We start from the raw sequence: 26023 nt of genomic DNA, 5'->3' as shown, positions 1-26023 counted from the left end.
AGTTTGTCCTGTGTCTAAACAAAAGCAGGATCAGCGGTGTCATAATGGCAGACCTTAATTACCAATCTTCTGCAACCTGGAAAGCAAATTTCTGCCACCTGTATCAAAGCCTGCTTATGTCGGGAGCCACTCATATTTGATTCCCCCCCCTTCCTTTCTTTCATGGTGTAAACCCAATAGTTGCATCTTATTTTGAGATGATATCAGATCTCTGTGCTAATTGTTGAGTAGGTGAATAGCTGTGAATAGTAAAGCAGTTGTAGATGGATTGGACAGAGATGGAAAGATATATTTGAAGTCTTAGAACCCAGAAGGAAAATCCTCAGAACTGAGGACAGTCATACCTGGAGTCAGAGATGCTTCGGATGCTGCCCCACGTAGCCAAATCTGTAATCTGCTTCTAAAAGTCTTCCCATGTGATACAGGGGCGTTTTGTTTGAGAAGTACAGGCCCTCAGCCCCCTTGGTACAAGGAACTAGGGTAGTTCTTTAGACTTGCACCTTAAGCACCACCAGAATTTGGACACATCCAGGTGGCTGACTTTTAAAGAGATCACCATCATGTTTTCTACATAGTGTAGAGAGGTACTCTGAGGAAGACACGGCAATCGTATCCTAAAGTTCTTCCCTTAACAGATGGTAGCAGTAAAAGTATGTATTCTTTAACCAGTGCATGACCTCCAGCTCTGTTATCCAGTTGATACTCTTGCAAGGAGAACAGATCCACAAAGTTGTCGCTGAGGGCAGGCTTTCTGCCTTGGTTCCCTCTTTCTCCCCTTCATTCATCATGACACCCCAAAAGAGGTGGGGAGGGGTCCCAAAGCAAGTTTTCAAAGCTGGTGTTGATTGGGGAGATTGAAACGACGACTCCCTGCTGCAGGGGTACCTTTTGAAAATTGCTTTGGCGCTGTGGACATGAGACCTGTGATTGAAAGAGGAGCTGAAACCCTACAGTATTCAAACATGAGGCACCTGGGGGTCAAAACGATGAAGCCAATGTTGATAGAAGCGTGCTGTGTAGAGGCCGCAGAGGCCCCCTCCCTCCACTGGTGCAGTTCTGCTTGTTGATGCACTGTTTAAAGGTGTCAGGCCCGTTTGTCTCCAACCCGAAAGCTCGGTTTTCTGCAAGCCTTGGAGAGAAGAATCCCAGGAGCAGGACCTGTAGGCCTGAAACCTCCCTGCAGGCTGAGCCCTTAAACGCGCTCCTCCCCCACCCCATTCCTGATCACAGGCTGGCTGCCGTTAGTGAAAGAAACACTCTGGACATGTTCCAGTGCACTTGGGTTTTATGTATTTAGATGTGCTTCATGCTGGCACGTGGGCTGCACAATTGCCCCTAGCTGTGCTCTTGGTCTGGTGGGGGTCTTTCGGGGCGCTAAGCTTGGACAAGGGCAGGATTTGATTTCTGCCTACTAAATTAACAAAAGGAAGGACTGGTTAGAGCAAATTTCTTTCTCCAGGTCATTGAGTCCAGCACTCAGCTTTGTCCAAGTAGGACAGTGTTGTGCAAAGGTAATTGTTCTTTCTATTACCATGTTCTTTATATTTGCTGTTTTGCAGCCATCTTAATATTAAAGATCACCAAATGCACATTAATTACTGTAATTGATAAAAAGCACTCCATTTGTCCAAATCCAGTTGCTCAAAATGCATCAGAGCGACATGCCCTGCGTGTGTGGCCTGCTTCCAGAGCCTCTGGCTTGCCAGTCGGTATCCCTTCGCTCTTGTCTGGGTTCAGGTTCAGTTTGATAAGCATCCTGATTGTGAGTAAACGAAAAGGAGAGAAGTTCAGGTGACTTTACGAACATAAGAACATAAGCAAAGCCATGTTGGATCAGGCCAGTGGCCCATCCAGTCCAACATTCTGTCACACACAGTGGCTAGAAATCCAGTGCCATCTAAAGGACTGTCAGTGAGGCCAGGACACCAGAAGCCCTCCCACTGCCTTCCTTCCAGCACCAAGACAACAGAGCACCACCTCCCCACAAAGAGAATACCATCTATCTCCTGTGGCTAATAGCCACTGATGGACCTCTGCTCCATATATTTGTCTAGTCCCCTCTTGAAGCTGGCAATGCTTGTAGCTGCCACCACCTCCTGTGGCAACGAATTCCATGTGTTTATCACTTTAATGGGCAAAGCAAAAAATGTTCTTGAACACAAAAACCAGGTTGCTCCTTTTTAGCATTGTGTTTGTTAATCTACCTCACCATCATTCTCTCAACTAATCTGTGCTAGGTAAGGCACAGATGTCAATAGTAATTTTGTCAAAAGAGTAACCTGATTTCTTTCTCTTCTCTGCAGATTCCTGATGAATTTGATAATGGTAAGTGGACAGTCAAGCAGCTTGTTATTTTAACGTGACTGTGTGGTGCTGGACTTGGCAGACTGAGAAGAAAACTGTGGGAAAAATTGATAGGAGGAAGACCAAGGCTGGATAGACAGGAAAGCAGTGGAGTGCTGTTGGGTTGAAGGTGCAGGCCTTTCTGCATCCTGGAAGACCGTAGAAGGCAAAAATGCTAAGGCACAAAGTTTGCATTTATAGCCCCACCTTCCCGCCCATGGCCCTCAAGGCATCTTACAAAAGGAAGTGTAAAAATAGAGAGAACGGGAATAAAATAAAGCAGCAACAAAACCATCCATTTGTCGAATTAGCAGCAGCAGAGTCAAAAACATAAAAAGAAGGGATCAAACTAGGGAAAAGGACATTAAATACCTTGAAAAGAGAAAAAGAAATGTGTGTTTCTGGTAGGGGAACTGATGTCTAGTCATTGTGCAGCAGTCACAGCTCGGTAATGTTTGTGTTAGAAAAGTGCAGCGATAGACCGTGTTGTATAGCAGGAGCAGAGTGAATGCTCAGGCTGCTGTTCATCCTTCAGGCTGCTGATCTTGGAGGCAGCAGCTTCAAATACACCACTGCCTTGTAGACCTTTTACTCGTCTACCCACCAAAAAGTTGAAAAGTCAAAAAGTCTCGATTTTTGCAAGGCCAAGAGGGTTCTTAAGGAATTCTTTGATAGAGTTAACTGGGAGCCGTAACTACATGAGAGCTCCCAGGGCTTTTTTTCAGCGGGAACGGGGTGGAACGGAGTTCCAGCACCTCTTGAAAATGGTCACATGGCCAGTGGCCCCGCCCCCTGATCTCCAGACAGAGGGGAGCTTAGATTGCTCTCCATTACGCTCCAGCTCTCTGTCTGGAGATCAGGGGGCGGGGCCACCAGCCATGTGACCATTTTCACTGAGGGCGATTTAAACTTTAAAAAACTCCCCCCTTATTCCAGCTGACCCAAAGTGACGTCATTGTGCGGTCTTGAGTTCCACCACTGAGTCCCACCACCTCTTTTCCCAGAAAAAAAGCCCCGAGAGCTCCTATTTGCCCCTTGAAACTGGTAGCTATGATGACTTTTCCCCATGCCCAGCCACACTGGCAAGTCCATGGCCTCGAGACCCATCTGGTAAAACCACAAGCTGTTTAATTTGTGCCACCGGCCAGCCCAAGGAAGCCAAGGAAGCTTCAGCCCCTTGGCCTTTAAGTGCTGGAGAAGACCTGTGGCTGCCAGGCAGGGAGCATGGAAATGCATCAGAAGCCCTGCAGGGAATGTTAATTCCTTGACTTCTTCCATTGGATAGTGAGGGAATGGCAGGAGGCAGGAGTGGGGGCGGGGAGGGGAGAGACACACCTGCTCAAGAGAGGAATTCTGGGGCTAGCCAGAGTCGGGAGGAGTGGAAGGGGTTGGCTGTCTTCAGCGGCTGCCTCAAGAGCAGATGTCCTGGTGCATAGACGGTGTGCCTGCCCCTTATTAAGAACAGAAGGTCAGGCGGAACTTGTGTCAGGACGAAGAGCTAACAATGGTTCTCGGTTCCACAGACGTGCGTCCCCGGGTGTAGCTGGAGGCGAAAAGCAGTGGCCGGCGGGATGGTGGTAATGAATGGAAAGCCGAGGGGCCTGGGGGTGGGGAGAGAGGCCTCTCCGTGTCCCTGGGGGAAGCAAGCCATAGGCATTCCAGATGTCCTCCTTAGCTATTCTACTTTTAAAGAGGGAGGCAGGTGGAGCGGCAGATTTCAAGGAGGGGGGTGGGGTTGTTGGGCTCTGACGGCATCCTGATAGGCCCCGCTGTGCCACATTTTCAGCATCTCCTTGTCCCATCCAGTTCTGCAACCGCTATGCTGGCCAGAATGGTCTGCTACATCGACGTCCATACGTGTCAGCTCCAAGCCCAGACCCGACATGTTCCTTAAAGCATTTATTTTTGGCATCTTCAGAGGGATTGAATGATCCTGAGGATGCTTAATCTGTGCATGAATAGATCTATGTCTGCGTATGGCACAGACCTCACCAGGTGCTTTGCCCCTGGGTGACAAGGGTATAGGTTTTTAAAGGACGTCTTTTCAAGCTCAGGGCCCGCTTGGGGGTGTCTGACCTTGGAGCGCTGTGCAGCAGAGGGCCAGATGGAATTTGGCACACGCCGCTTGCGAAAAGCAGATTGTCCAGTTAGAAAAACTTTTCAGGGGTAAAAATATAGGAATCCAGTGGGGAGGGAGAGCAGCTTTGGACAGGGCTTCAGGAGGGGCTTTGCCTGCGATAGGAAGCGCCTTTCACCAGCCCCTTTCAGCCAGCCTGGCATATGCTCTCGACAGATTAAAAGGCATTCTCCAGTCACAGCCTCATTGTTAGCCACAATAGATTTATTCTTCCTCCCCCAGACTCTGGTCGCAGGCTCCCTCCTCCTTTCCTTTCCTTCCAGATTTTCAGCGAACTCTTCAAGCACGTCGCTCTTTGATGTAAAGTTGTACAGATTGCTGTTAACATGTTTTTGTTTAACCGCTAGACACCAGCCCTAGTGCCCTGTGTGCTGAAACAGTTCTTCCCTGCTTCTTTTCCTGACGCACACTTGTTTAACTGAGCCCACTTGCATTGAAGCTAAAGAATCTCCTTCTACGCTTCCTTTGTCCGGAGTGGATCCTGTGTAGCCTTAAAAATGGTTTTAATTCGGTAGGGAGAGGCTTTCCTTCATCACACCGAAGCTTGAATGGCAACTCTGAGTGCTTGAAGCGCATTACCTGACGTATGGTGTGACTAGTCCTAGCGGCATCAGATAAATCCGTTACCTGCTTTACCATTACTTGAGGCAGAAGATCTGTTGTCTCCTTGGTTGCAGCCAGCCAAATACCTTGGGCCCATGTAACAGCAGTGATGGGACTTCTTCCTGCTATCTCCTGGTGCGTGGGCTCTGCGTGCCGTTCACATCCTTTAAGCTGAGAGAAAAACCCAAACGTTTTTCTGTTGTGGCTTTAAAACTCACTAGAGACAAAGTGAAGCAAGTGTACCCTTTTGAAGCAAAAGTGACTTCCCCACCACTTTCCAAATCCAAAATCAGACGTTGTCAAGTTTAGATCTCTGAACTACAGTGTTGTTTAGAAATGCTGATATTTGGAGAGTTTGATTTTAAAAATGAAATATGTATTTAGAGCATCAAGCTTGGAAGTACATTTATTACATAAATCTTTATTCCTGTTGCAGCCAACTGGCCAAAAAGAAAAAAAAAAAGGACTTCTAGCGGGGGACTTCTTCAGCCAAATTCCACCAAATAAGCCTCCAGTTGACACCTGAATCCCCTTTACTGTGTGGGGAGGCAGCCAGTCATCCACCCCAGCTGCTCAGCTTGGATTATCATAACAATTGCCCCAAATTACGCCCTATTCAATGCGCCTGCCTTTGATTGATTAACTTACAGTTTCTGTTTGAATAACCCTGGCCGCTAAGATGCTAAAGCTGTAATCTCAGAGGGATAGTTAACTGCACTGGTGTGGAGACCGTGGTCTCGCTCACACGCTCTTTCTTCTTCAGTCTGACCCCTGCTTAAGCAAGCTGGTAATTGAAGAATCCATTAGTATTCTTTTGGAAGGGTCCTGGGGGGCTCTGCATATGTTCAAGCTGCATCAGATGGCGAAGCAGGGGGGGGGGCAGCAGGGACAGAGAACTGTGCTGGAACTGCCAGCCCCAAATCTCAATACCTGTTTGCATGTACATTTTTGATCTTTCATCACACTTCTGCTTCCTCTTTGCTGTAATATTAAAACCAGTGCTACCACTGTTGCTTCTTCACTTCTGGCTTTGGAGGGAAGATTTTCTTCCTGGTTTTAAAATTTAGTGATATGTAAGAATATGAACTGGCTTGAAACAAGTTTGACTGGAGCAATTCTTCCCCTCTCCCCCAGCACTGGAAAGGATCGCTGTTGGTTTGAAGGGAAAGGTGAAACTCTGGTTAGGTCTTAAAGTTACGGTTCCTCGAGCTGCTTCTCTCCATTGGAAGCCATGAGAGTTAAGCCGTCTTAAATGTGTGGTGTGTGCCAACGCCTTCTGGGTGTAGGATTGGAACCTTTAGGCACACTGGTGTGTTGTGATTGCCTTTTTGGCAAAAAAAAAAAATCCTTCACGCTTCAGCATCTGGGATGCAGCCCCAGAACTTGAGAGGGAGCACCGTTCCGTGTTTGCGTTCCCCCTTGTATGAGATTTTAGCCCCAGTGGACCTGTTCTCTCCATTGACTTTCAGATCCAGTGCTAATGCAACAGTGTCGAAGGGCATACAAGTACTTCAAAGATTACAGGCAGGTGAGTAAGATGTTCTGCCATTGTTTGCGTTAAAGCGCTTCCTTCAGATTTCTTCCTAATTCTCCTGAAAGGAAAGTAAGCCGTGCTGTAATTGGACATAACAGTGCAGACTGTTGTACTGGAATCAGTGGGTTACTTTTATTTATTTTATTTATTTACATAAATACTTATTTACTGGAGAGCCAGTTTGGTGTAGTGGTTAAGAGCGTGGGGCTTTAATCTGGAGAGCCAGGTTTGACTCCCCCCTCCTCCACTTGTAGCCAGCTGGGTGACCTTGGGTCAGCCACAGCTCTCTCAGAGCTCTCTCAGCCCTGCTCACCTTACAGGGTGATTGTTGTTGTGGGGATAATGATAACATACTTTGTAAACAGCTCTGAGTGGGTGTTAAGTCATCCTGAAGGGCGGCATAGAAGTCGACTGTTGCTGTTCTTGTTGTAACTTACCGTCTGCCTTCCTCACTGAGACTTAAGGGGGACAAGGAGCTGCCTCAGCTGGGTGGCTTTTCTGGTACCGAGCTCTCTCTCTCTCTCTCAGGCTTCCCGTCCTTGAACCTGCTGCCCTCCTGCTATCTATTCCCCCCACCCACCCCAAGAAAAAGTTATCACTCCTGTGCCAGCCCAAGTGCTGCAGTTAGTTGAAAAATCAGTTTTGCTGTGGCTTGTTGAAAAGCACCGCTTACCAACTTGTGCTTATTCCATTTCGGCCCAAGGGCAGCTGGGTGTTTAAAGTGTGCAGGGATGTCCCTGAGAGCCCAGGATGGCATCAGGCTTGCAGTGGGCTCGCTAAACCCAGAGGATTTAGGCCACGTTTTTAAGTTGGCTGCAATCTTAAGGATTTTATGACGCCCTTGCAGCTCTTCTCCCCCTCCCCCTTTAAAGAAACACTTTATAGATAACTTCAGAAGATCAGACTCCTCTTTTTAATGCGCAGTTCTTTGGGAACCTGGTCAGCTATTGGCGGCATCAGCGTTGCAAATAACTGGTTGCCCCCACTGTGCAGTTGGGGACAAGGTCCACTGTGGCTAGAATGGTCCGAATACGATCTGGGAGACCCAGCCCTGAATCCCCACTCTGCTGGGAGGCCTTGGGCCAGTCACGTTCTGTTAGGATAACCTACTTCACAGGGATGTTGTAGGATAAAACGGAGAAGAGAAGAAAGAGGTAAACTGCTTTGGGTCGCCATTCAGGAGAAAAACAATAGAGTCCAGTAGCACCTTTAAGACTATTGTAGCATAAGTTTTCAAGAACCACAGCTCTCTTCATCAGGTGCATCTGACGAAGAGAGCTGTGGTTCTCGAAAGCTTGTGCTACAATAAAGTTGGTTAGTCTTAAAGGTGCTACTGGACTCTACTGTTTTGCAACTACAGACTAACATGGCTAACTCCTCTGGATGTATGATTGGGGAGAAAGGCAGAGTATATACATGAAGTAAATAAATTAAGCAACACATACCAAGTATTCAGTTTTCTGGCCAGTAAAAAGTGTCAGAACTAATCCGTGGGGCTGACTTGGGGCCTCCCTTTCTCCCTCTTAGACGGGAACTTTTGGCTGCGTTGCTGCCGCTGCGGCAGCGTGTTGTGTGGGCAGGAGCTCACACTGTGCCACGAGGCAGCCGAACAGCTTTGCTTCGGTTGAGAGCTCACATTCCTGTGGATGCATGCACTGTGGGGGCGGCTGCTGGAGCCTTCCCCTCCCCCTCAGCCAGGCATAGATGGGGAGGGGCAGGAGAAGTCCACTCCAAAAAGCGCCTGCCTCTGTGGCAGCTGCAAGGTGGACGGCAGCCTTGGTTTTGTGTCGGTCTGGTGACTGTGGGCTGGCTTGGCGTTGTTGGCAAAAACCTCCTGTGCAACTTTACCATTTCACAGCTTTTAAAAAAAAATTCTTATACAGAGGTAATAAAACACATCCCAGTTTCACTCCAGACAAGCAGAAATATCTGTTGAGTGCCAATCCAAAGTAGCTTGGGTGCTTCTCCTCTCTCTCCCCATGTCAGCTCCAAAGCGACTCTGTTAGACGCTCATAGTGAGAAAGGGCTGTGGGGAGGGGGAGGCGTATTATACTCACACACAGCAGATATATGCACCATTTCAGTTAATAACAGAAAGCACCAGCACGTTTGGGCTTGTGTTGAGGTTGCCCCTTTCTTGCCAGCCAGCACAGCTCGAGGAACGGTCTCCTCCCCAGTGTTTTTTCTTTTTTCCAGTTTTAATTTTTAAAACATTTGTCTTAGTTTTCAGACCAAAATTAACCCACTGCTGGTAAAACTTGAGAAATACTTTTTTATTTTATTAATAAGATTAAAAGCCCAGTAAAAGGGCAGAGAAATAGGAAAGGAAAGGAAAGAAAAAATACAAAAAGAGAAAAAGAATAAAAATTGAAACAAAGAAAAATAATACATATTTCATTTTCCATTTTTCTCTACAACACCTATCATATTACTTTTAGTTTTAATATCTTCAAAATTTACCTTTTCAATACTGTCCCCCTTTCTTTTTATTTTTCCCAAATTTATCTTCTTAGAAATCAAAACCATAAATCATCAGTTCATTTTTCCTCGTCTCACGCAGAAAGTCAATAAGGGGTAACCATAAAGGTAGGCAGTGTTTTATCTCTAATCAGAGCTATAAGTTGAGCCATCTCCGCTAACTCCATCATTTTCACAATCCAGTCCTCGATTGAAGGCAACGCTGTACTTTTCCATTTTTGCACGTATAAAAGCCTAGCCACCACCCTCTTACCATGTTTATTTTCAGTTAGCCGTGTTAGTCTGTGCTTGTAAAATAGTAAAAAGTCCAGATGCATCTGACGAAGAGAGCTGTGGTTCTCAAAAGCTGACGATGCATCTGACAAAGAGAGCTGTGGTTCTCGAAAGCTTATGCCTCAATAAAAATGGTTAATCTTAAAAATGCTACTGGGCTTTTTACATGTTTATTTCCCAACTGTTTGTCCATTAGTCCCAACAAAAAGGCTTCTGGTTTAAATTGTATATTGATCTTCCAAAGGTCCTTGGTACAGCTCCTGACATCTCCAGCTAAAAGCTCTTAGGCAGCCCATGGGGTCACAGCCAATCAAAATGAATTGTACTGGATCGGATGTTCCAGTATCCCGAATCAGTCCAAGGGCAGCTCACTTCACACACAGGCTCCTGCTCCCAAAGTTACGTGCCGTCGATATCCGTGTTCGAAGAAGAGTGGCTGAAGTTCTGAGTGGCTTAAATACTTAGGTCGTTGCTCCCTGGTTCCCAAGCCTCTTAAAGTGCATGCCTGAGTCCTGTTTTAGCTTTTCTCACAAAATTAGCACAAAAGCCAGGAGGCGAGTCTTTTAATGGGGCCCAAGGATTGCCATCTCCCAGCCAGCAAAGCTGCCTCCTTGAGTGTTGTGCCCCACGCCCCTGCCTTCAATGGTTGCAGCACAGTTGTCTTTCATTTTGCAGATGATCATAGAGCCGACCAGTCCAAAGCTGCTTCCAGACCCCCTGAAAGAACCCTACTATCAGCCCCCGTACACCCTGGTCATCGAACTGACAGACGTTCTCCTTCACCCTGAATGGTCGGTACGTGTCGTCTCCAGAGTTCCGTGTGCTTTGGAGGGCTGGTTTTCATTGCTGAAGGTGCAGCCTCGGTTTGGGATCAGCATTACTCTGTCAAGCTTCCTTGTCCAGGGTTTTCCCTTTTGTCTGCTCCTACTCATTGCAGCGGATGCCGGTACCCGATTACTGCCCTGCTTATCAGAAGCAAGGCCTTAAGACGTGAGCTGCCAAGGCTCAGTTCTATTTTTCACAGCTTGGAAGTAATCGGGGGGAGCTTGCCATCTTCTGCACGTTTAGGGCTGAAGATGTGCCCTGCTCTGTGGTATCTTGGTTCAGCTGCCACATCGGAGCCAGGACGACAGTTTTACTGAACCGTTTGGACATTGCAGGCCCCTCTAATATGTCTGAGCACATGTCGTTCCCTCCTTCCGAGCTTTATTCCTTGCAAGCTGTAGGTTGCCTCTCAGCGCATGCAGGGGCTTGACTTGGGTTCTTTTCATACTGACACTTGTATGGCATTAACAGAGGGCCTGGGAGGGCCTGGAGTGGGTCAGGTTTGGCAGGTGGTGGCCTGTGGTGGGGGAGCTGATGGCTTGGTATGGGGAGGCATCTGTAGAGATGGCAAACGCTGGTGGTTTAAACCGAGATGTTTAAATGGCTAACAGGCCTTATTTGGTGCTGGATGAGAGAGACAAATATTTCACGTGTTGTTATGATGATGTAGCCTTAGGCAGGCAGCCCAATCCGGAGCGCAGTCTGTGTTTTGACGACTTCTCAAGTTAGCCTTGTAGACCTTCTGCTGTGAAGACCTGAGGGGTGGAGGGTTGACTGGGGTTGGCGGTGAGGAGCAGCCGGGACATGGCGCAGCTGGCTGGGTGTCAGGATGTCCCCTGTCCTACTCTGCAAGGCCCTGTGGACTGCTTGACTCTCCTGACAGAGGCTGAAGCTGTTCTCTGACCGGAATGTGAAAGCCCGCGAGGGAGGGGGTTACTCTGTGCGTTTTCTCTTTAGCCTGGGAAGCGGCCTTGACGTTTCCAACACATCATCTCTGCTTTGTCCTGCTGCTCATCTTTTGAACTTGTTTCCTGAAGGGGGTGGGGACTCCGGGGCTTAGGCTGTGCTTAGAATATGTTACGTGCTTGTAGAGAAACGCCATTCCTGGCAAGGAACGTAATAGGAGTATGGTCCTAGTAGCTTATCAGTATAGTGCTTTAAATCATGCAGTTCCTGGACTCACGCAACGAAGTCTTTGAGAGTTACTTGGCAGCTCCTTACCCAGGGGTGCTTCTGCAGTTAAACCACAGCCTTTGCCTTTGGCCCTGTAGGAGAGAGAGGGCGTTTCTGGCCCCTGGCCCTCAAGCCAGCCAGCTGTGGGAAAGAATAACTCTTTTTCTGGCATTCTTGTTTGTGTCTCCTCTCCTCTCCCACCTGCCTGTCCTACTTTTTGTCCTCAGCTAGTGACGGGCTGGCGCTTCAAGAAGAGGCCGGGTATCGACAACCTGTTCCAGCAGTTGGCACCGCTCTATGAAATCGTCATCTTTACATCTGAGACAGGCATGGTGAGTGCCTGTGCCCTGCCAGTTGTGATCGCTCTGCTCCAGCTGTGTGCATCTGGTCTGGTGGGGGTGGGTGGGGCTCGAGTGGAAAAAGGCAGAGTTCCCCGTGACCGGGAGCGGGGGGGGGGCATGGCAGGGAGCTGAGAATGCCGACGGTTAAGCATATTTGTATGTTTTGCTTCTGCTGAACACTCCAAGCACTGGCAATTCTCTTAAGCTGAGGTATCCACGTCCCAGATGTTTCTCAGTTCGTATTCATAACCAGAGGGCTTAGAACCTTGTTTTGTTAATTTCTTTTTTTTAAAAAAAAAGCAAAATGGAGATTTTTAGGATCTGGATTTTTGTGCGAAAGGCTAAATTCCAGACCCTGCACGGTCCAAGGACGAACAGAACGCGACAGCTCTGATCAGGGTCTGAGGTGGTACTTGAAAGGGAGCTGAGGAATTTGCACCCAGTGCAGAAGAGAATGAAAGTTCAGCACTGCTGGGCAGGAAGCTCTGCCTGCCGGCTTTGTACCTGCCGGGTCAGCCTCCTCCCTCCCCCTTTTCCTTTCTCAGGCTTGAGTGGCAGGGGGAGTCCCAAAGGGGAGCGTGCCGCTGCTCATTTGCATGTGTATGGCTCTGGCAGTTCTCCTTTCAGCCTTCTGAATCAGGGCTATTGCTGTGCTAATTGAGTGGGACTGTCCGTGGGGGAGAAAACAACAGCGTGGTCAGGGAGCAAGGCGCCTCCCCCAGGAACTGCCCGCATCCCCCTCTGTCTGTCTGGTTCGTCCTGCTCTGCGCAACCAAACCCTCGGCAGCCTCCACCTTACCACGGAGGGCAACGACTTTCGCACACAGGCCAGCAGGGAGTGCTGGGCAGGATCCTGCGGTGCGTCCCATGGGCGGCTGCGCTTTCCCCTACTGCCAAGAGGCCCTGAGCTCATCGCAGAAGGCTCTGCCTGCTGGGGGGAAAGCACCACCTTGCATGGAATGAGTCCAGAGGATCCCACCGAGTGTGTGTGTGCGCGCTAACTTGTGACACTCCACAATGCAGCAGCCACTTTGTGACCTCCTCCTTGCCTTAGACGGTCCAAGAATGCCTTCCTTCCAAGCCACTCAACCACACTAGAGAATGTTCACGGTAGCTAGTGCTTCCTTTATGGAGCGCCTCCCATTGGAGGTTTGCCAAAAGCCTAGCCTGAGCTTATTTTATAGCAACATCAGGGTTCCCTCCGAGTCTCCACTTGGTCTCTCGTCTCTCGTCACTCCTGTGTCTCCGTCTAAGGACAGTGTTTATCCTGCTCCTCTGTCAAAGCGTGCAGGGTGCTGACCCCTCTCCCACACCGCTGCCAACCTTACCCCTACAGTAGCCTTCTGAGGCAGGCTGGCCCAAGGTTACTCTGTGAATTTCGTAGCCGAGCAGAGATTTGGGCCCGGTTTCTTTCAGCCCTAGTTGGACACTCTGGCCTCAGACCCCTCCGGCTGTCAGGGGCAGCGTGAGCCTCTGGGGTAGGGCAGGGCGTGTACTAACAGGGAAGTGCCTCATCAGTACCTGTAGCAAAAGGTGTGGCCAGCCCGTGTTCCCTGCAGCGGGTCAGAGCCTGGTGGGGAGAGGGGTGCAGTGGGCTTCAGGGACCACTGCTTTTGTCTGTGCTCCCACCCAAACGGGCACCTCAGTGACAGGTGCTGAAGCCAGAAGCCAGCCGCTGAGTGAAGCGACACATTTTAAGGAGCAGAAAATCGGAGTCGAGCGGCGCAGAAAAGCCCCAGCAAAACTGCCCGAGTTATAAAAGCTTTCATGGGGTATCTGACAAAGAGAGCTTTGTCTCATGAGAGCCATACTCTGGAGAGTTCTGTGGGTCTTGAGGGTGCTAGTAGATTTGAATTTTTTTCTGCTACTACTAGACTAACAAGGCTGCCCACCTGACACATTTAAAGGAAGGTCCTTCACTTCTGCTCATGTTCTGGATTCTCCATTGGTGTGTTAAAAGAGTGCTAGAAACATTTCCATGTGCCAACGGGAACTCCCTCTCTCCTCTTCTGTTCCAGACTGCCTTCCCTCTCATCGACAGCGTAGACCCTCACGGATTCATCTCCTACCGGCTTTTCCGCGATGCCACTCGCTACATGGAAGGGCACCATGTTAAGGTATTTATTGTGGAGCTCTGGATGGATTGGCTACCAGAGGTGGAGCATATAGGATGTGACTTTGTACTGTGCTTTGCATGTGACTGTCAAATGAAATCAGCTGTACCAGTCACATTTAATATCTTTGGGTGGCTGTGTTAGTTCTTGATTTAAACTGTGCCAGTCCCTGTTGTGGGCTGGGTAAGAAAGATGGGGAGGGGAGTATATTAGGTTCAGCCTTTCTGTACCAATAAAAATAGGAGTAGGGTGGCAGACACGCTAACAGAAGTTTGAAGTGGCAGCTTCTCTGTTCTGGTGCAGTTACTGGATCCTCTTGAGTGGCTGGCTTGGTAGGCATGCCTCTAGGAAAGCATGGTTTAAAAGGATGACCTTCCTCAAAAGCACCCACATGGGAGCCTGGGATGACCCCAACTGTCCTTTTGCCTGTATCTTTGAGAAGCTCGACTCCTGCCCTTTTCCCGCGTATGCTGTGTGGGCACTGAGAGAATCCCCTGCTCAGGCATTTTGAAACTTCTTGGCCTGCTCACACTGCACCGTGAGCATTGGGAAAGAGACTGCAGTGCCTGTTCCGTATGTGTAGAAGTCCCCGATTGTACCCCTGGCATCTCTTTGGGGAGTTGCTGCCGGCCACAGACAGCACTGTGGAACCTGCTGTGTCTTTGGTCTGATTCTGAAATCGCAGAGGGGTGGTTGTCTTAGTCTGATGTAGCGAAATCTGAGGAAGTGAACTGTGGCTTATGAAAGCACATATTGAAATATATGCTGTTAGTGTTGAAGGTGCCGCAGTGGGCATCAGTTTTAGTCTGATTCTGTGAGGCAGTTTCCTTAAGTGCAAAGGACAACATCTGATTTCGACCAACGTTCTGCTCGGGTTGATGGTTAGAGGGCCCTTGCTGAAGCGAAGCCTGATCTATGCCTCTGTGGGAGGCTGCCTTCTCCACCCCCCCCAATTGTATTCTGCTTTGAATTCTTGCAAGGAAAGAAGACAGGTTTGAAATGTAGGGGATAAATTTTCCCTAGATCATGGTTCACGTCATTCGGAACTGGCTCACTGGAAAACAAAGTTGCTGTGGATGTAGGGCACACTTCCTTAGGAGCGGGTCCCGTTGAGATCAGGGGGACTTTCTTCCAAGTCAGCATTCAGAGGAAGAGGCTCCCAAAGAGTGGTTTGGGAGGCCCTTTCAGAAGCAACTGTCTGTATGAACGTAGCTAGTGTACCTCGTTACAGGAGCCTTGCCTTCCCCCCCTCCCGGGTGCTGCCTTGCTCATGGCATCTCCCACAAAGCTGGTTTCAGAACGACTAGCAACCTCGCCATCGCATCTCCACAGCTGCACAGAGTGCGTGGTCTGCTTAGGAGCGCAAGGCCAAAACACCAGATGCATGCCTTGTGTTCTGCAGTTCGAATTCTCTGTGTCTGTCCTGCACAATAGAGCCAGGGTAGCTTTGCTGTGAGCCTCCTGTCTGTCTTCCCTCCCCTCCCTCTCTTCACTTCCCATCTGCTGCCCCGGAGCCAGTAGGGTGTCCTTTTCTCTCAATGGTCTGTGCTTGCCTGCTCTGTGTCCTTGTCGGTCTTTGTGTGTGTGTGTGTGTGTGTGTGTGTGTGTGTGTGTGTGTGTGTGTGTGTGTGTGTGTTAAGCAAAAGGTGGGGAGGAGGGGGCAAGGAGTTCTCGCCACTTGAGGGAGCACTTTGGCTGCTCCTCTGAGATGGTGGTAGTGCAACCTGACAAGTTAAGAGTGTGTGCGTAATTTTTTTCTTCTCATTTCCCTAACTTGCTAGTCTGATATAGCAAGACTGCTCATGAGAGAAAGTATTCAGTGGGTTGGCAACTTTGGATCTACACTGAGCATCTGGCACTAGGGAAAGTATTTCCAAAACTGGAACTCTTCTGTGAGATGGTCATGGATATATTGAGAGAATGCTTGAGGCGGGGGTAGATTTATCTTATTTCTTCAGATGGCAGGACAGTGGACACTTAGCACAGCTTTGCCCCCTCTGCTGATTCATTTTAGAAGTGAAATTACTCCTGTTACGGCAAAGGAAGAAAACAGCTTGATGTCACAACAGTGCCGGACAGGAACTTTCCCTGTACATCCGTGTTGGCCACTACACTCCACTTTATATTTTGAAAACTATTTTTTGCTTTAAAGAATAAGGAATATTTGTATGTTAGCTTCAAATTACTAGAAGAAAAGGTCCAATCTGTGCAAAGCAGACTTTCTCAGGACAAGTGAGGCGATACCATTGTAGGGCCAGCATAACAGCTTAAAACATTGGAAGTGAGCTTTCGGGCTGAGCGGTATTCTTTCTCAAGTGTACTTGCTTGCAAAGAGAAATAGTTCCTGTCTGCGGCATCCAGAGCTGCCCCCAAGTAAAGCTGAGCAGCCTTCAGAATACATGGACGCTTAAAGAGGGGCCACGGCCGTTTGACTTTGATTGCAAGTCTCTTTTATTGTTGGGTGTTTGCGGGGAGGGGGGGACTGGGTGATTTCCACCAGAAATAAGTTGGCACATGCCACAGCAACAAGAAGCAGAGGAGAACCTCCAGCCAAGAAAGGCATTTCTATCCACTGAACTTCTTGAAGTCTCAACAAGCACGCTAAAAATTGAATTGTTGGGGTGTGTGAATCTCTCCTTCAAACACCTGTTGGCCGGCAAGAGGACCAGCTTTGCCCTGATCACACGCTCTCTCACTTGCCTCTGGGCCTCCTCCTCCTCCTCCTCCTCTTTTTAGGACATCTCGTGCTTGAACAGAGATCCTGCCAAGGTGGTGGTGGTGGATTGTAAGAAGGAAGCCTTCAGCCTGCAGCCGTTCAATGGCATGGCGCTGAAAAAGTGGGATGGGAACTCTGACGACCGGACGCTCTTTGACCTCGCTGCCTTCCTGAAGAGTAAGGAGAGGGGGAGGGAGGGGGCGCCCTGCCGTGGCATCCTAGAGGCTGCACCCTGGCAGCTTTGCAAAGAAGACTCTGTGGCCTCGGTAGGCTGCGCTTTGCAACTCCCCCATATCTGCAGGCTCATGTTGGGCAGGCTTAGGTTCAGAATCCTGGGATGTTTTCATGAGAAAATCTGAGCAGGTGCAGACAGGTGAAATCTGTGGGATTTCAGAGACCGAAGGGGAACTGGGGAAAGGCAGGGATGGGGAGCCTGGAAGTCAGTTTGCCGTAACTCCCTCCCCCACCCCCTCCCCAATGGCTGACACAATAAATTAAGCACAAGAAACCGTTACTGGTTTTTGCATAAGTCAGGTTGCAGAAACAGTTTTGATTAACTCAGCCCTGCCTCTGGGGCGCCCTTCGTTGCCACAGCTGCATCCTAAAATCTAGAGCATCCTCCAGGGTTGGTGCTAGCCGTCCTGAACGTGTCCCTCCTCTTTCCCCAACAGCCATTGCCTTGAGCGGGGTGGATGACGTCCGGTCAGTGTTAGAGAATTACTCCATGGAAGAGGACCCACTGGAGGCATTTAAGCGCAGGCAGTCCCAGCTGGAGCAGGTGAGCATGAGCAGGTGGTACACGGCTGGCCCCTCCTACCAGAGGACCCCCTGCTGCCAGAACTCGGGGGGGGGGAGAGGGACGGAGGGGTGGATTCCAAGGCACCACCACCAGAGGGGAGACCAGCAATCGCAGAACCTTGCTCTGAGAAGTCACCCCTGAATGGAGTTAGGGCACTGGGGTGTCTGGCCAGGATGTCCTTCTGGTTCTCTCGTGGGTGAAGTCATGCAAGAGGCATACCTTGGCACAGGTAATACTAGCAGAGACTGGAGTTCTGGGCTGCATTTGGGGGCTGAGAGGCAGGCAGCATATCAGGAACGGATTGAAGAGATGAGCCGTGTGCCTTTATTTTTTAATGCTACTTGACATGTAGCACGCCATGTATTATTGCCATGGTGTTTGCAACAACCCTGCAAGGTAGGCCAGTTCCGTCACCTTTGTTGAAGAGGCTGGGACATAATGGCTTGCCCTGTGAGTTTCTGGATGGGGTGAAATTCAGAAGACGCTGCCTGTTCTCCCCCACCCCCCATCACTCCTCACGGTTCTTAGTACTGCCCAGTCCAGCCAGCTCCAGTTGAGTGAGAGCGGTAATGAAAATAAAATGGCGACAGCAGCCTTCGATCTGGACACCGGCTCAGAGTGTGTGTGCGTGCGTGCGTGCATGTGTGTGTGTGTGTGTGTGTGCGTGCGTGCACGTGCCAGGGACTGCTTCAGGGACCCCAGCCCAGCCTTGGGGTCCATGCCTCCTGATCAGGTGAGTTGGTCCTCCTTTTTTGGCATGTGCAGATCCCCGGGAAGGAGAGCCTCTGAACATGTGCAGAGTGTCGCCCTCCCTCCACCCATTAGTCACCACACTCCTCAGCCCCAGTTGCCTTGGGGGGGGGGGCTGCTGCTGAGGAGGAGTCCACCCTGAGTAACTTTGTGGTGAAGCCAGCAGGATGTGAGCCCAGTGGCCCCTCTGAGACCAGCAAGACCTTCAGAGCGTAAGCTTTGGAGAGTCACAGCTCCCTTCTTTGGACACAGGTGGGAATGGAGATCCCCGAGCCTTTATCTCCCAGCTAGAGGCTCATAGAATGGCAGGATGTGAGTCCAGTGGCACCTCTGAGACCAGCAAGGTTTTCAGGGTGTCCGCTTTGGAGAGTCAGCGCTTCCTTCTTGAGACACGAGTGGTGAAGCCGGTTTCTCTGTGTGCCATTTCCTCAGGAGGAGCAGCAGCGTCTGTCGGACCTCTCCCAGCACAAGAAGCAGCAGCTCTTCCTGGGCTCCCTGGCAAGCCGGCTGTGGCCCCGCTCCAAGCAGCAGTGACACGGATGCCCTCCGTTCCGGCCTCGCCCACCAAAATGGACTTCTGGGCTGCTCCGGTCCCTTGCCTGGTGGGGAGCCTGCCCTCTGGAGAAGACGGTTACATGGGGGAGGGGGCATGGACTCGGGCCAAAGGCAGCCCAAGCCAGGGACCAGCAGAAGCAGCCCTGCAGCATCTCCCGCCCCACAGAGGACTGGAGAACACTGTTCAGACCTGCGCCCATTTACCAGCCCCCCGGAAGAAAGAGCCATGCTAGAGCAGGATCTGTGATAGCCTTGGGACCCCTTCCCTTTGGAGCAGGGAAGCTTGCCTTGCCCCCCCCCCACAGGTGACGAAAGAGAAAAGTGGGGAGGGGGCTTGCCCCTAGATCTGTCTTCTACGCCTCTTCATCGCGTCCCCTTCAGACTCCAGGCCACGCTGCTGTTCCGTTGGCGCATACGAAAATGAATGTTGGATGTCCTCTGAAATAAAGAACCGTCTTTCTAGCAGTGCTTTTGCAGTCAGCCCCTGTGTTTGCACGAGTGTGGGAGGGGCTTCTCACGTGGAGCAAGAGAGAGCAGGAATGGGACGTGTGTTTGAACCTTTATACCGTCTTAGCCTTGGCAAAGGCTGGAGTGTCTGAGTAAAACGGAGCCCCCCCCCTTCACCCCCGCCCCCTGCATCTTGGTGCAGAGACCCCAGCGCTAGCCTTCTTCCTGTGTCCCGTTGGATGTCAACAGGAAAGCCAGCCAGCCGGAATAGCGGGAGGGGGTGGGGGAGGAGCACGGTTGCCTCAAGGAATTTTGCTTCTCTTATGCCGTGCAATATTTTTCTGCGATCTTCTTGGGGGGTGGGGAGGGGGGGTGTTCCTGCCCTTAAATGCAGCTTTTTGAAAACCACACACACTCAGGAGTGTCCTCTTGCGCTGCACGGACGCATTCTGTCCTATTCCTCAATCCAGGAGTGCACACGCCAGCACAAAATCCAGAAGTCTAGGATTGCCTGGGCAGGAAACTTCTGTAGGAGCATGCCCGTGCCCCCCCCTCCCCGAATATAGCAGAGGTGCCCCCAGACTTGCATGTGCGGTGCGGGGGGGGGGGGGGACGCAGAGCGTAGTTCTCCCTCTTGGTGTGTGTCGTCTCTGCCTTGCAGTGGCCCTCCGAGGCTTGGAGCAGAGAAGGCTGCTCACCGTTCTGGAAGATGCCCAACCTGAGCCAGGAGACTCCAGCCTCCGAAACGTGGGCTCTGCTCTCCAGGATCCCCTTCTGCCCTTAAGGAGCAGCAGTCCCGTTTCCCTCCTGCCCAAGTGCCCAGACTCGGGTGGCCCTAAATCCCTTGGGGGGGGGGTGGAGGTGAAATCTTTCAGCTGTTGCAGTTCTTGGTTTCACTCTGCCCTTCTGTGAAATGGACACCAGCCACACAAATAGCCCGACAGCAAGCCAAATAGTGATTGTTTCAAGTAATTTGCGAGTTAAAAGTGCTGTTTAACCACAAACTCTGTCTCATGCCCCTTCCGAATAGTCTGAATCTCCCCAAAGTGACAGGAGCCGAGCCTGGTGAGTCATAGGTACCTTTTTTTCCCTTACAGCCTCCCCCCCCCCTTATTGTACTGGGCAGCCGGGACGCATTATTGGCTGCTGTTTCTTCCCTTCCCCACCTTATTCTTCTAAGAAAGAATGCAAGGGGGGGAAAGACACTTCCCGACAGGAACGGGAATCTAGATCTTTCCCACACTCCCCCCCCCACCTTCCCCAAAGAAAATGTATTTCCAGGCTGTCTAAGCCAGAGACATTCTGTGGAGGTCCTCGCTGAGGGGAGAAAAGGAATAAACAGCTGGGGGGGGGAGAGATAAAGAGTGGGGGGGGGAGCAGTGTTTATGTTCTAAACAGGACGTGAGCTTTAAAGGATTCAGCCCCCCCGCCCCCCAGTTACTTTCTGAGTTCCAGCTTATGTTACAATGAAGGCTTCCCTTTACCACCAAAAGAAGACTGGGAGAACGGGTAGAAGGCGTCTGCACTCCACAGTACCTGCAGTTTCCGGGGCAGAAGGCAGAGGGGTGCCCTCCCAACTCTGCCTGAGTCTTAAGATGCTTTGTGAATTAGCTCTTGAACCTGCGATGCCCTGAACCACAAACATCGTCCACTGTGGCCGTAGCAACACAGTGGAAAGTGCCCTTCAGTTACTGCAGGAGGAAGCAGCCCCCCCCTCCCCAGCCTTCGCTTGACCTTGACCACATGACTTCCACTTGTCCTGCTGGCCACCTGATCCACAGCACCTTCCCTGCAGCTGGCACCCTGTTGCCCCTTGCAATTCTGCACACGCAGCAGTGCTAACGTGCAAAGCTGTCGTTGAGCCCATGGCACCTGCTGAGAAGTGGCATATGGAGTGGACACAAACAAGGTAACGTGCAGACGGGGGGCGGGGGGTTGCAGCTGAGGGGCCTCGTTGGGCAGCATAAGCCGGGCGCTGTTTACAAACTGGAAGTAAGCTTTTCTGACGGGCTCTTGAGCCTTGCAGACACCCCCAAGCCACGGAGAGGGCTGAAGTTTCTCCCCGAATGTACCCTGCAGGTTGCTGATTCGGCACCTGGCTTGAGCGGCATCAGTGACCTCCGTGGTCGAGGGCGTTTTCTTATCGTGTGTTTTCCTTTTCCCACCGGCCCTCCTGGCCTGTCTCCCCTCCCCCCCAAGTCCCTGGTGTTGCCAATGTCTTGTCTCATTGCTTCCTGTTTGGTGTATATAATGGATCCATTTCCTGGACCTTTTGACATTACCTCACCCTGGGCTTGCTGTTCCGCCTCCTGCCTGCCCTCCCCCCTTTTCCAGTCTCGCTGCAGTAATGCTGTGTGAGGCTTCATCCAATGTAATGTTTCCAGAGTTGGCAGCTGTTTTGCAGCAAAAGCAAACCAGAGCCTTGGGGCACCTTAAAAGACCGAAGGGTTTCCCCCCCCCCCTTGCATGAGTCTACAAAGTGGGTGGTGGCTTTTGCTAGAATAAAAACTTGTTCAGTATTAACGGACTCCTGAGATTTCTGTTTTGGTTTTGCTGTATGGTGCATTTGTATAATCTTGAGAATATTCACAATTTGAGTTTTGCCAGTGGTAGGGCCCTGGTTTTCAAGAGAACCCTGCCGTTCCCCGGAAATCGAGTCTGGACAGATCAGCCACAGAAAGCTTAATGCGTGTTCTGGCATCTCGCAAAGGAAGCAAGCAGACAGGGTTGACTTTGGGGGGAAAGTGTAAGGCAACACACACGTTTAGATCTGGGTGTTGCACATCGGACAGGCGTTCTGGCCCAGGTAGCTGATTTGCACAGAGTTGTGTGTGGTCAGGACCCTGCTGCTGCCTGTAGAGCCTGGAGATGCTCCCTTTGGTGTTTGCAAAATGCCGCTGGTTTTGTGCTTGGTTGTGGACACGTGCCCGGGGGCGGGGGGGGGGAGGCTCATATGAAGAGTCAGCTTCTGCTCTCTCCGGTGCTCCACAGCACAGAATGGCTTCGGCAATCAGAGTGCCTGGGGTGACGTGGGTACCCGACTCGGTTGGTCTGTGCTGTGGACTGACGGACTCTTTTGAGCCAGTCTGGGCTCAATTGACGCCCCCAAGTGATTCTATTTTTATGTTCATTTATAGTCCACCTTTCCCACTGGGACTCGAGTCAGATTACTGTCGGGTCAGAGGTGCATTCTGCGTGGACTGATGGGTGAGGGACGGGTGGCCTGGACCGGCAGGGCTGGGGGTGGCTTCCATTGCTCTGTCTTTCTCACGCTTGGGGAAGCCGAAGGGAAGCAAACGCCAGCACCAGCCTCTGTAATGAACCCGAGTGCCACCTTAGCTGAGCTTTGGCACCCCAAAGAGCTTGTTGCAGAAGCGGATGTGAAGGTCCCTGGGAGTCTGGAGAAGTAAGGGGCTTGCTTGGTGGTCTCCCTGCTTGTCAAGCCACACCCCCAGCCTGCGGCTGCCCCAAGCAGGCCTTGCTGAGCTGACTTGCAGAAAGAAACCCACGTGCCAGCCGAGGAGCTCTGTGCAGGAAGGGTGGGAAATCCATGCCGGAAAGATAAATAAATGGGCCGGGGACGACTTGCTGCCAGGGCTCTCAAGAGCAGGAAGTGCAAGGGACAGCCATGTCTGGAGTTGCCAGTCACAGCGGTGTGGCCAGAGTGGGTGGAAGTGGCGTTTATTTGCTCAGAAAACACACACTTCTTTTTTTGCTCTTCTAATGTGTTCTTAACCCCCCACCCCAACCCTAAGACGCTAGCAGTAGACAAGCTGGAGACGAAAACTTGGCATTTCCTTCCATTCATGCTTAGCCCAAGACTTTGTGCCCATCTACCACAAGCCTCCCACGCACTCCAACCAAATTGTGTTACCTGTCCTCCCCACCGCATGCCTTACGCCTTCCATGGAATACAGATGGTTCTGGTGACTGACGCTTGATGGTCAGCTAGCCTAGCAGTTGAGAAAGCAGGAGAGGCCAGAGTTCCAGATTTTCAAGCAGACTCTTGTTTTGTAGATCCACTCATCTGCCCTCCCCAGTTCACAGTATGGAGGTCAAACTGGCATATTTTATGAGATAGGTGTGCAAATGACTACTCAGGAAATAGGTTTCCGCTCCCTCCCAGGGCATTTTGAGTATGTGGCACAGCGGCTGCTTTGCTCACAAACAGTCCTCGCCTGATCCTCAGAATCGCCGCTTGAAATGGGTTTCTCTTCTTGAGGACTAGAGATCAGCTGCCAGGGGAGCCTATTCCAGGCAAGGAAGCCCTTTGCTTGGCTCAGGATCAGGCAGCAGCCCTCTCTTCCCTGGGTTCCAGAGCCAGGCGCCTGCATTTCGGGGGAGGCCTCTAGCTCAGGGATCAGGCACTCCCTTGCCAGGCAGAAAGTCCCAAATTCAGTCTCCAGTCAAAGGAGAGCAGAAACAAGCGAAATACCTTTGTGTGTCAGAGGAAGTCATGCCAGGAGGTGTGACAGATACCAAGCCATGCCCACATGGGCTCTAGCTCTGTAACACCTCTCTTAAATCACGCCTGAAAGCAACATTTGCCTATGAAATACTCTACAAGTCCGCAACCTGCATCTCTGCCCTGCTTGCGGTGAAACCGAAGTCCGTGTGTTCATTGCATGTTCATCCCTGCTTATTGCAGCCATCTCGTTCTAGTTTCCTCTCTGCTGGGAAACTTTGGCTGGCTGTCTTTACTCTCTTACTTGGATGCTACTGGGTCACTTTCACAAAGTTGGGGAAGAGGTTGGTTCCTCTGAAGCCTCCATCGGGTTCTGCCATGCTGCCTGAAACATCTTCACATCAGCTCCCAAATCAGAAAGTCCAGATTTGCTGCTCCGAAGCAGCCGCGCCCCTTTGCCTGGGGACTTCTGGGATCTGCCTGCTACGGAAGGTGCTCTGCACGTGCTCAGGCACTACCCAGGCAGGTACACACTTGAATGTTTTCACAGATGTATCTTCTCCCCCTGCTGCTTGCTAATGTTAGAGAAAACAGAAGTGGGGGGAAAGAGAGCTGTAAATTACTGGGGAACACCCCGTGCTGACAGGCCAGCAGCCAAGGGAACTGTTTTTGAAAGCTGGTGGGCAAGAAAGAATAAATCAACACTTGAGCCGCCCTCTCAGCATACCTGTCATGGGTTGGGGGAGAGACAGGGAAACACTGGAAAGACAGGGTGTTCCCATCCATCCATGTCTTCCCCCTCATCCTTTTACAGGGCTACGTTGTGCACACCGGAAATTTGGTGGCCAAATAATCCCCTCTCCCCATTTTATTCTCCTGTGCCTGATGAGGGAAAGGCACTTTGCACGCTCTCAGACACTCCAGTTTCTTGTGTTGCAATCAGGAATGAATTGCGCAAATGCAATTGCGCAGCCTTGGGGTAGGGGGTTTGCGAGTGATGGCAGTAGAACCTTGAGCTGTTCCTGTTACTTAGAATGAGCCTGATGTTCCAAGTTACCTTTTGTGAAAATGGCGCAAGCCCTGGAGAATGTTGCAAGCCCCTTTGAGTCTCCAGTGGGAAGAAAGGTGGGGGATGAAGTAAAATAAATGAAATCCCTCGCTGTTTGCCAGTCGTGAGCTAGGCTGCTGGAGGGAGGCAGTAGCTTCATTCCCTGCTGAACAACTGAAGAGGCTATTGCCTCTTTCCTCATTTTTAGCCCATCTATTCACCATGCAACTCGGGGCTTAATATTATCCTCACAGCAACCCTGACAGGTAGGTTGAGAGATGGTGACTGGCCCAGCAGGGATTTGATTCCAGGTCTCAAAGCTGACCCTCAAACCACTACTTGCACAACGTTGCTTGCACAGCACCTTTATATGGTTAGAAAAGAACTAGAAAGCGGAAAATGCAGAAGGTGTGGGGGTGGGTAGAGTATCCCTGCAGAGACCAGCCCCCCCCCCAGTGCCCATGGCCCTTGCTCGGGAGCTCTAGTGCTGCACACAACTTCCAGTTTTGCTGACTCCTTTTGGATGGCTGCAAAGTATCTCCAGGCTGGAGTTTTTGCCATTTTTGGTGCCTCTTGTGTGTGCCAGGGGGGATGGGAGATTGATCTGCAATGGTGTCCACTTAAAATATTGACATGGCAACAGCTGGTTGGCAAAGGAGTCCACAGTGTTTGTTTGGTGCCAGATGGGAATTTTCTGAAAAATTACAGCTTTCTCTTTAACAAACACCCCCCCCCACACACACACACACACCCTCTCTTTCAGGAATTAATTACCTCTCTCTTGCCTGCTTGGTGGTGCTGCCAATATTGTGACACATTCGTACGGGCCTTAATGCGGCTCTAATGTTTTGTTTGCGGCCCAGCATGGCAGAGAGAGGTGAGGATGCTCAGTATGAAAGCGGGTGATGAAAGGGGGCCGAGGCAGCTTGCCTGAGAAGAAGACTGCTCCCCTCTCCATGCGAAGCAGCCACAAAGAGCCTCCCTGCATCAGGCCCGCAGGTGCCTGCCCCTTGTTTCCAATAGTGGCCCGCTGACGTCCCCAGGAGACTTAAGAGGGAAGACGGTGAACTCTCTCTGTTGCTGCTTGGCACTAGCATCTCCTGTGCTGCTTTGGGATAAAGATGTCCCTTTCAGCCACTGAGCAAGTCCCATCCGTTCCTTGAATAATTCTTGTTAAAAGCTCTCTCCCATCAGTACATCCTTGTCGAAGTAAGTTCCAGAAGTTCAGCTAAGTATTTGGGGGGGGGTTCCATTGGGAAGCTACAATGAATCCGTTTTAGGAAAGGAACCCACCACCTTTCTGTCCCCACAGATTCCTAGCCATCCATCTGTTCATCGCCCCCCCCCCCTAATTTCCCAAGCTTCTCTGAAGGCTTCCCCCTCCCCCAACTCAAGGCCCACCTTTACTCTTTCCCTGGATCACTCCCTCAGTTTTGGTACCTTTTCCACCTCCACAGTATTAAGCCTGATGGCTAAGTGGAA

General features: G+C 50.8%; 1 protein-coding gene across 1 annotated transcript in view; it reads left to right on the top strand.

Annotated features, from left to right (window-relative positions):
- Window positions 1-19103, top strand: part of TIMM50 (translocase of inner mitochondrial membrane 50) — a 30544-nt gene extending 11441 nt beyond the window's left edge. Inside the window, exons 4-11 of the mRNA XM_054999902.1 lie at window positions 2304-2325; window positions 6553-6611; window positions 10044-10163; window positions 11594-11698; window positions 13726-13824; window positions 16558-16714; window positions 17209-17315; window positions 18519-19103. Of these exons, the coding sequence (XP_054855877.1) occupies window positions 2304-2325; window positions 6553-6611; window positions 10044-10163; window positions 11594-11698; window positions 13726-13824; window positions 16558-16714; window positions 17209-17315; window positions 18519-18620 (771 nt within the window). The 3' untranslated portion in view covers window positions 18621-19103. The remainder of the gene's footprint in view (window positions 1-2303; window positions 2326-6552; window positions 6612-10043; window positions 10164-11593; window positions 11699-13725; window positions 13825-16557; window positions 16715-17208; window positions 17316-18518) is intronic.
- Window positions 19104-26023: the final 6920 nt, after the last annotated feature.

Source organism: Eublepharis macularius, chromosome 15, assembly GCF_028583425.1.
Source record: "Eublepharis macularius isolate TG4126 chromosome 15, MPM_Emac_v1.0, whole genome shotgun sequence".
Taxonomy (NCBI): Eukaryota; Metazoa; Chordata; class Lepidosauria; order Squamata; family Eublepharidae; genus Eublepharis; species Eublepharis macularius.
Note: the sequence above shows the minus strand (reverse complement) of the source record. Positions and strands in the feature narration are given on the sequence as shown.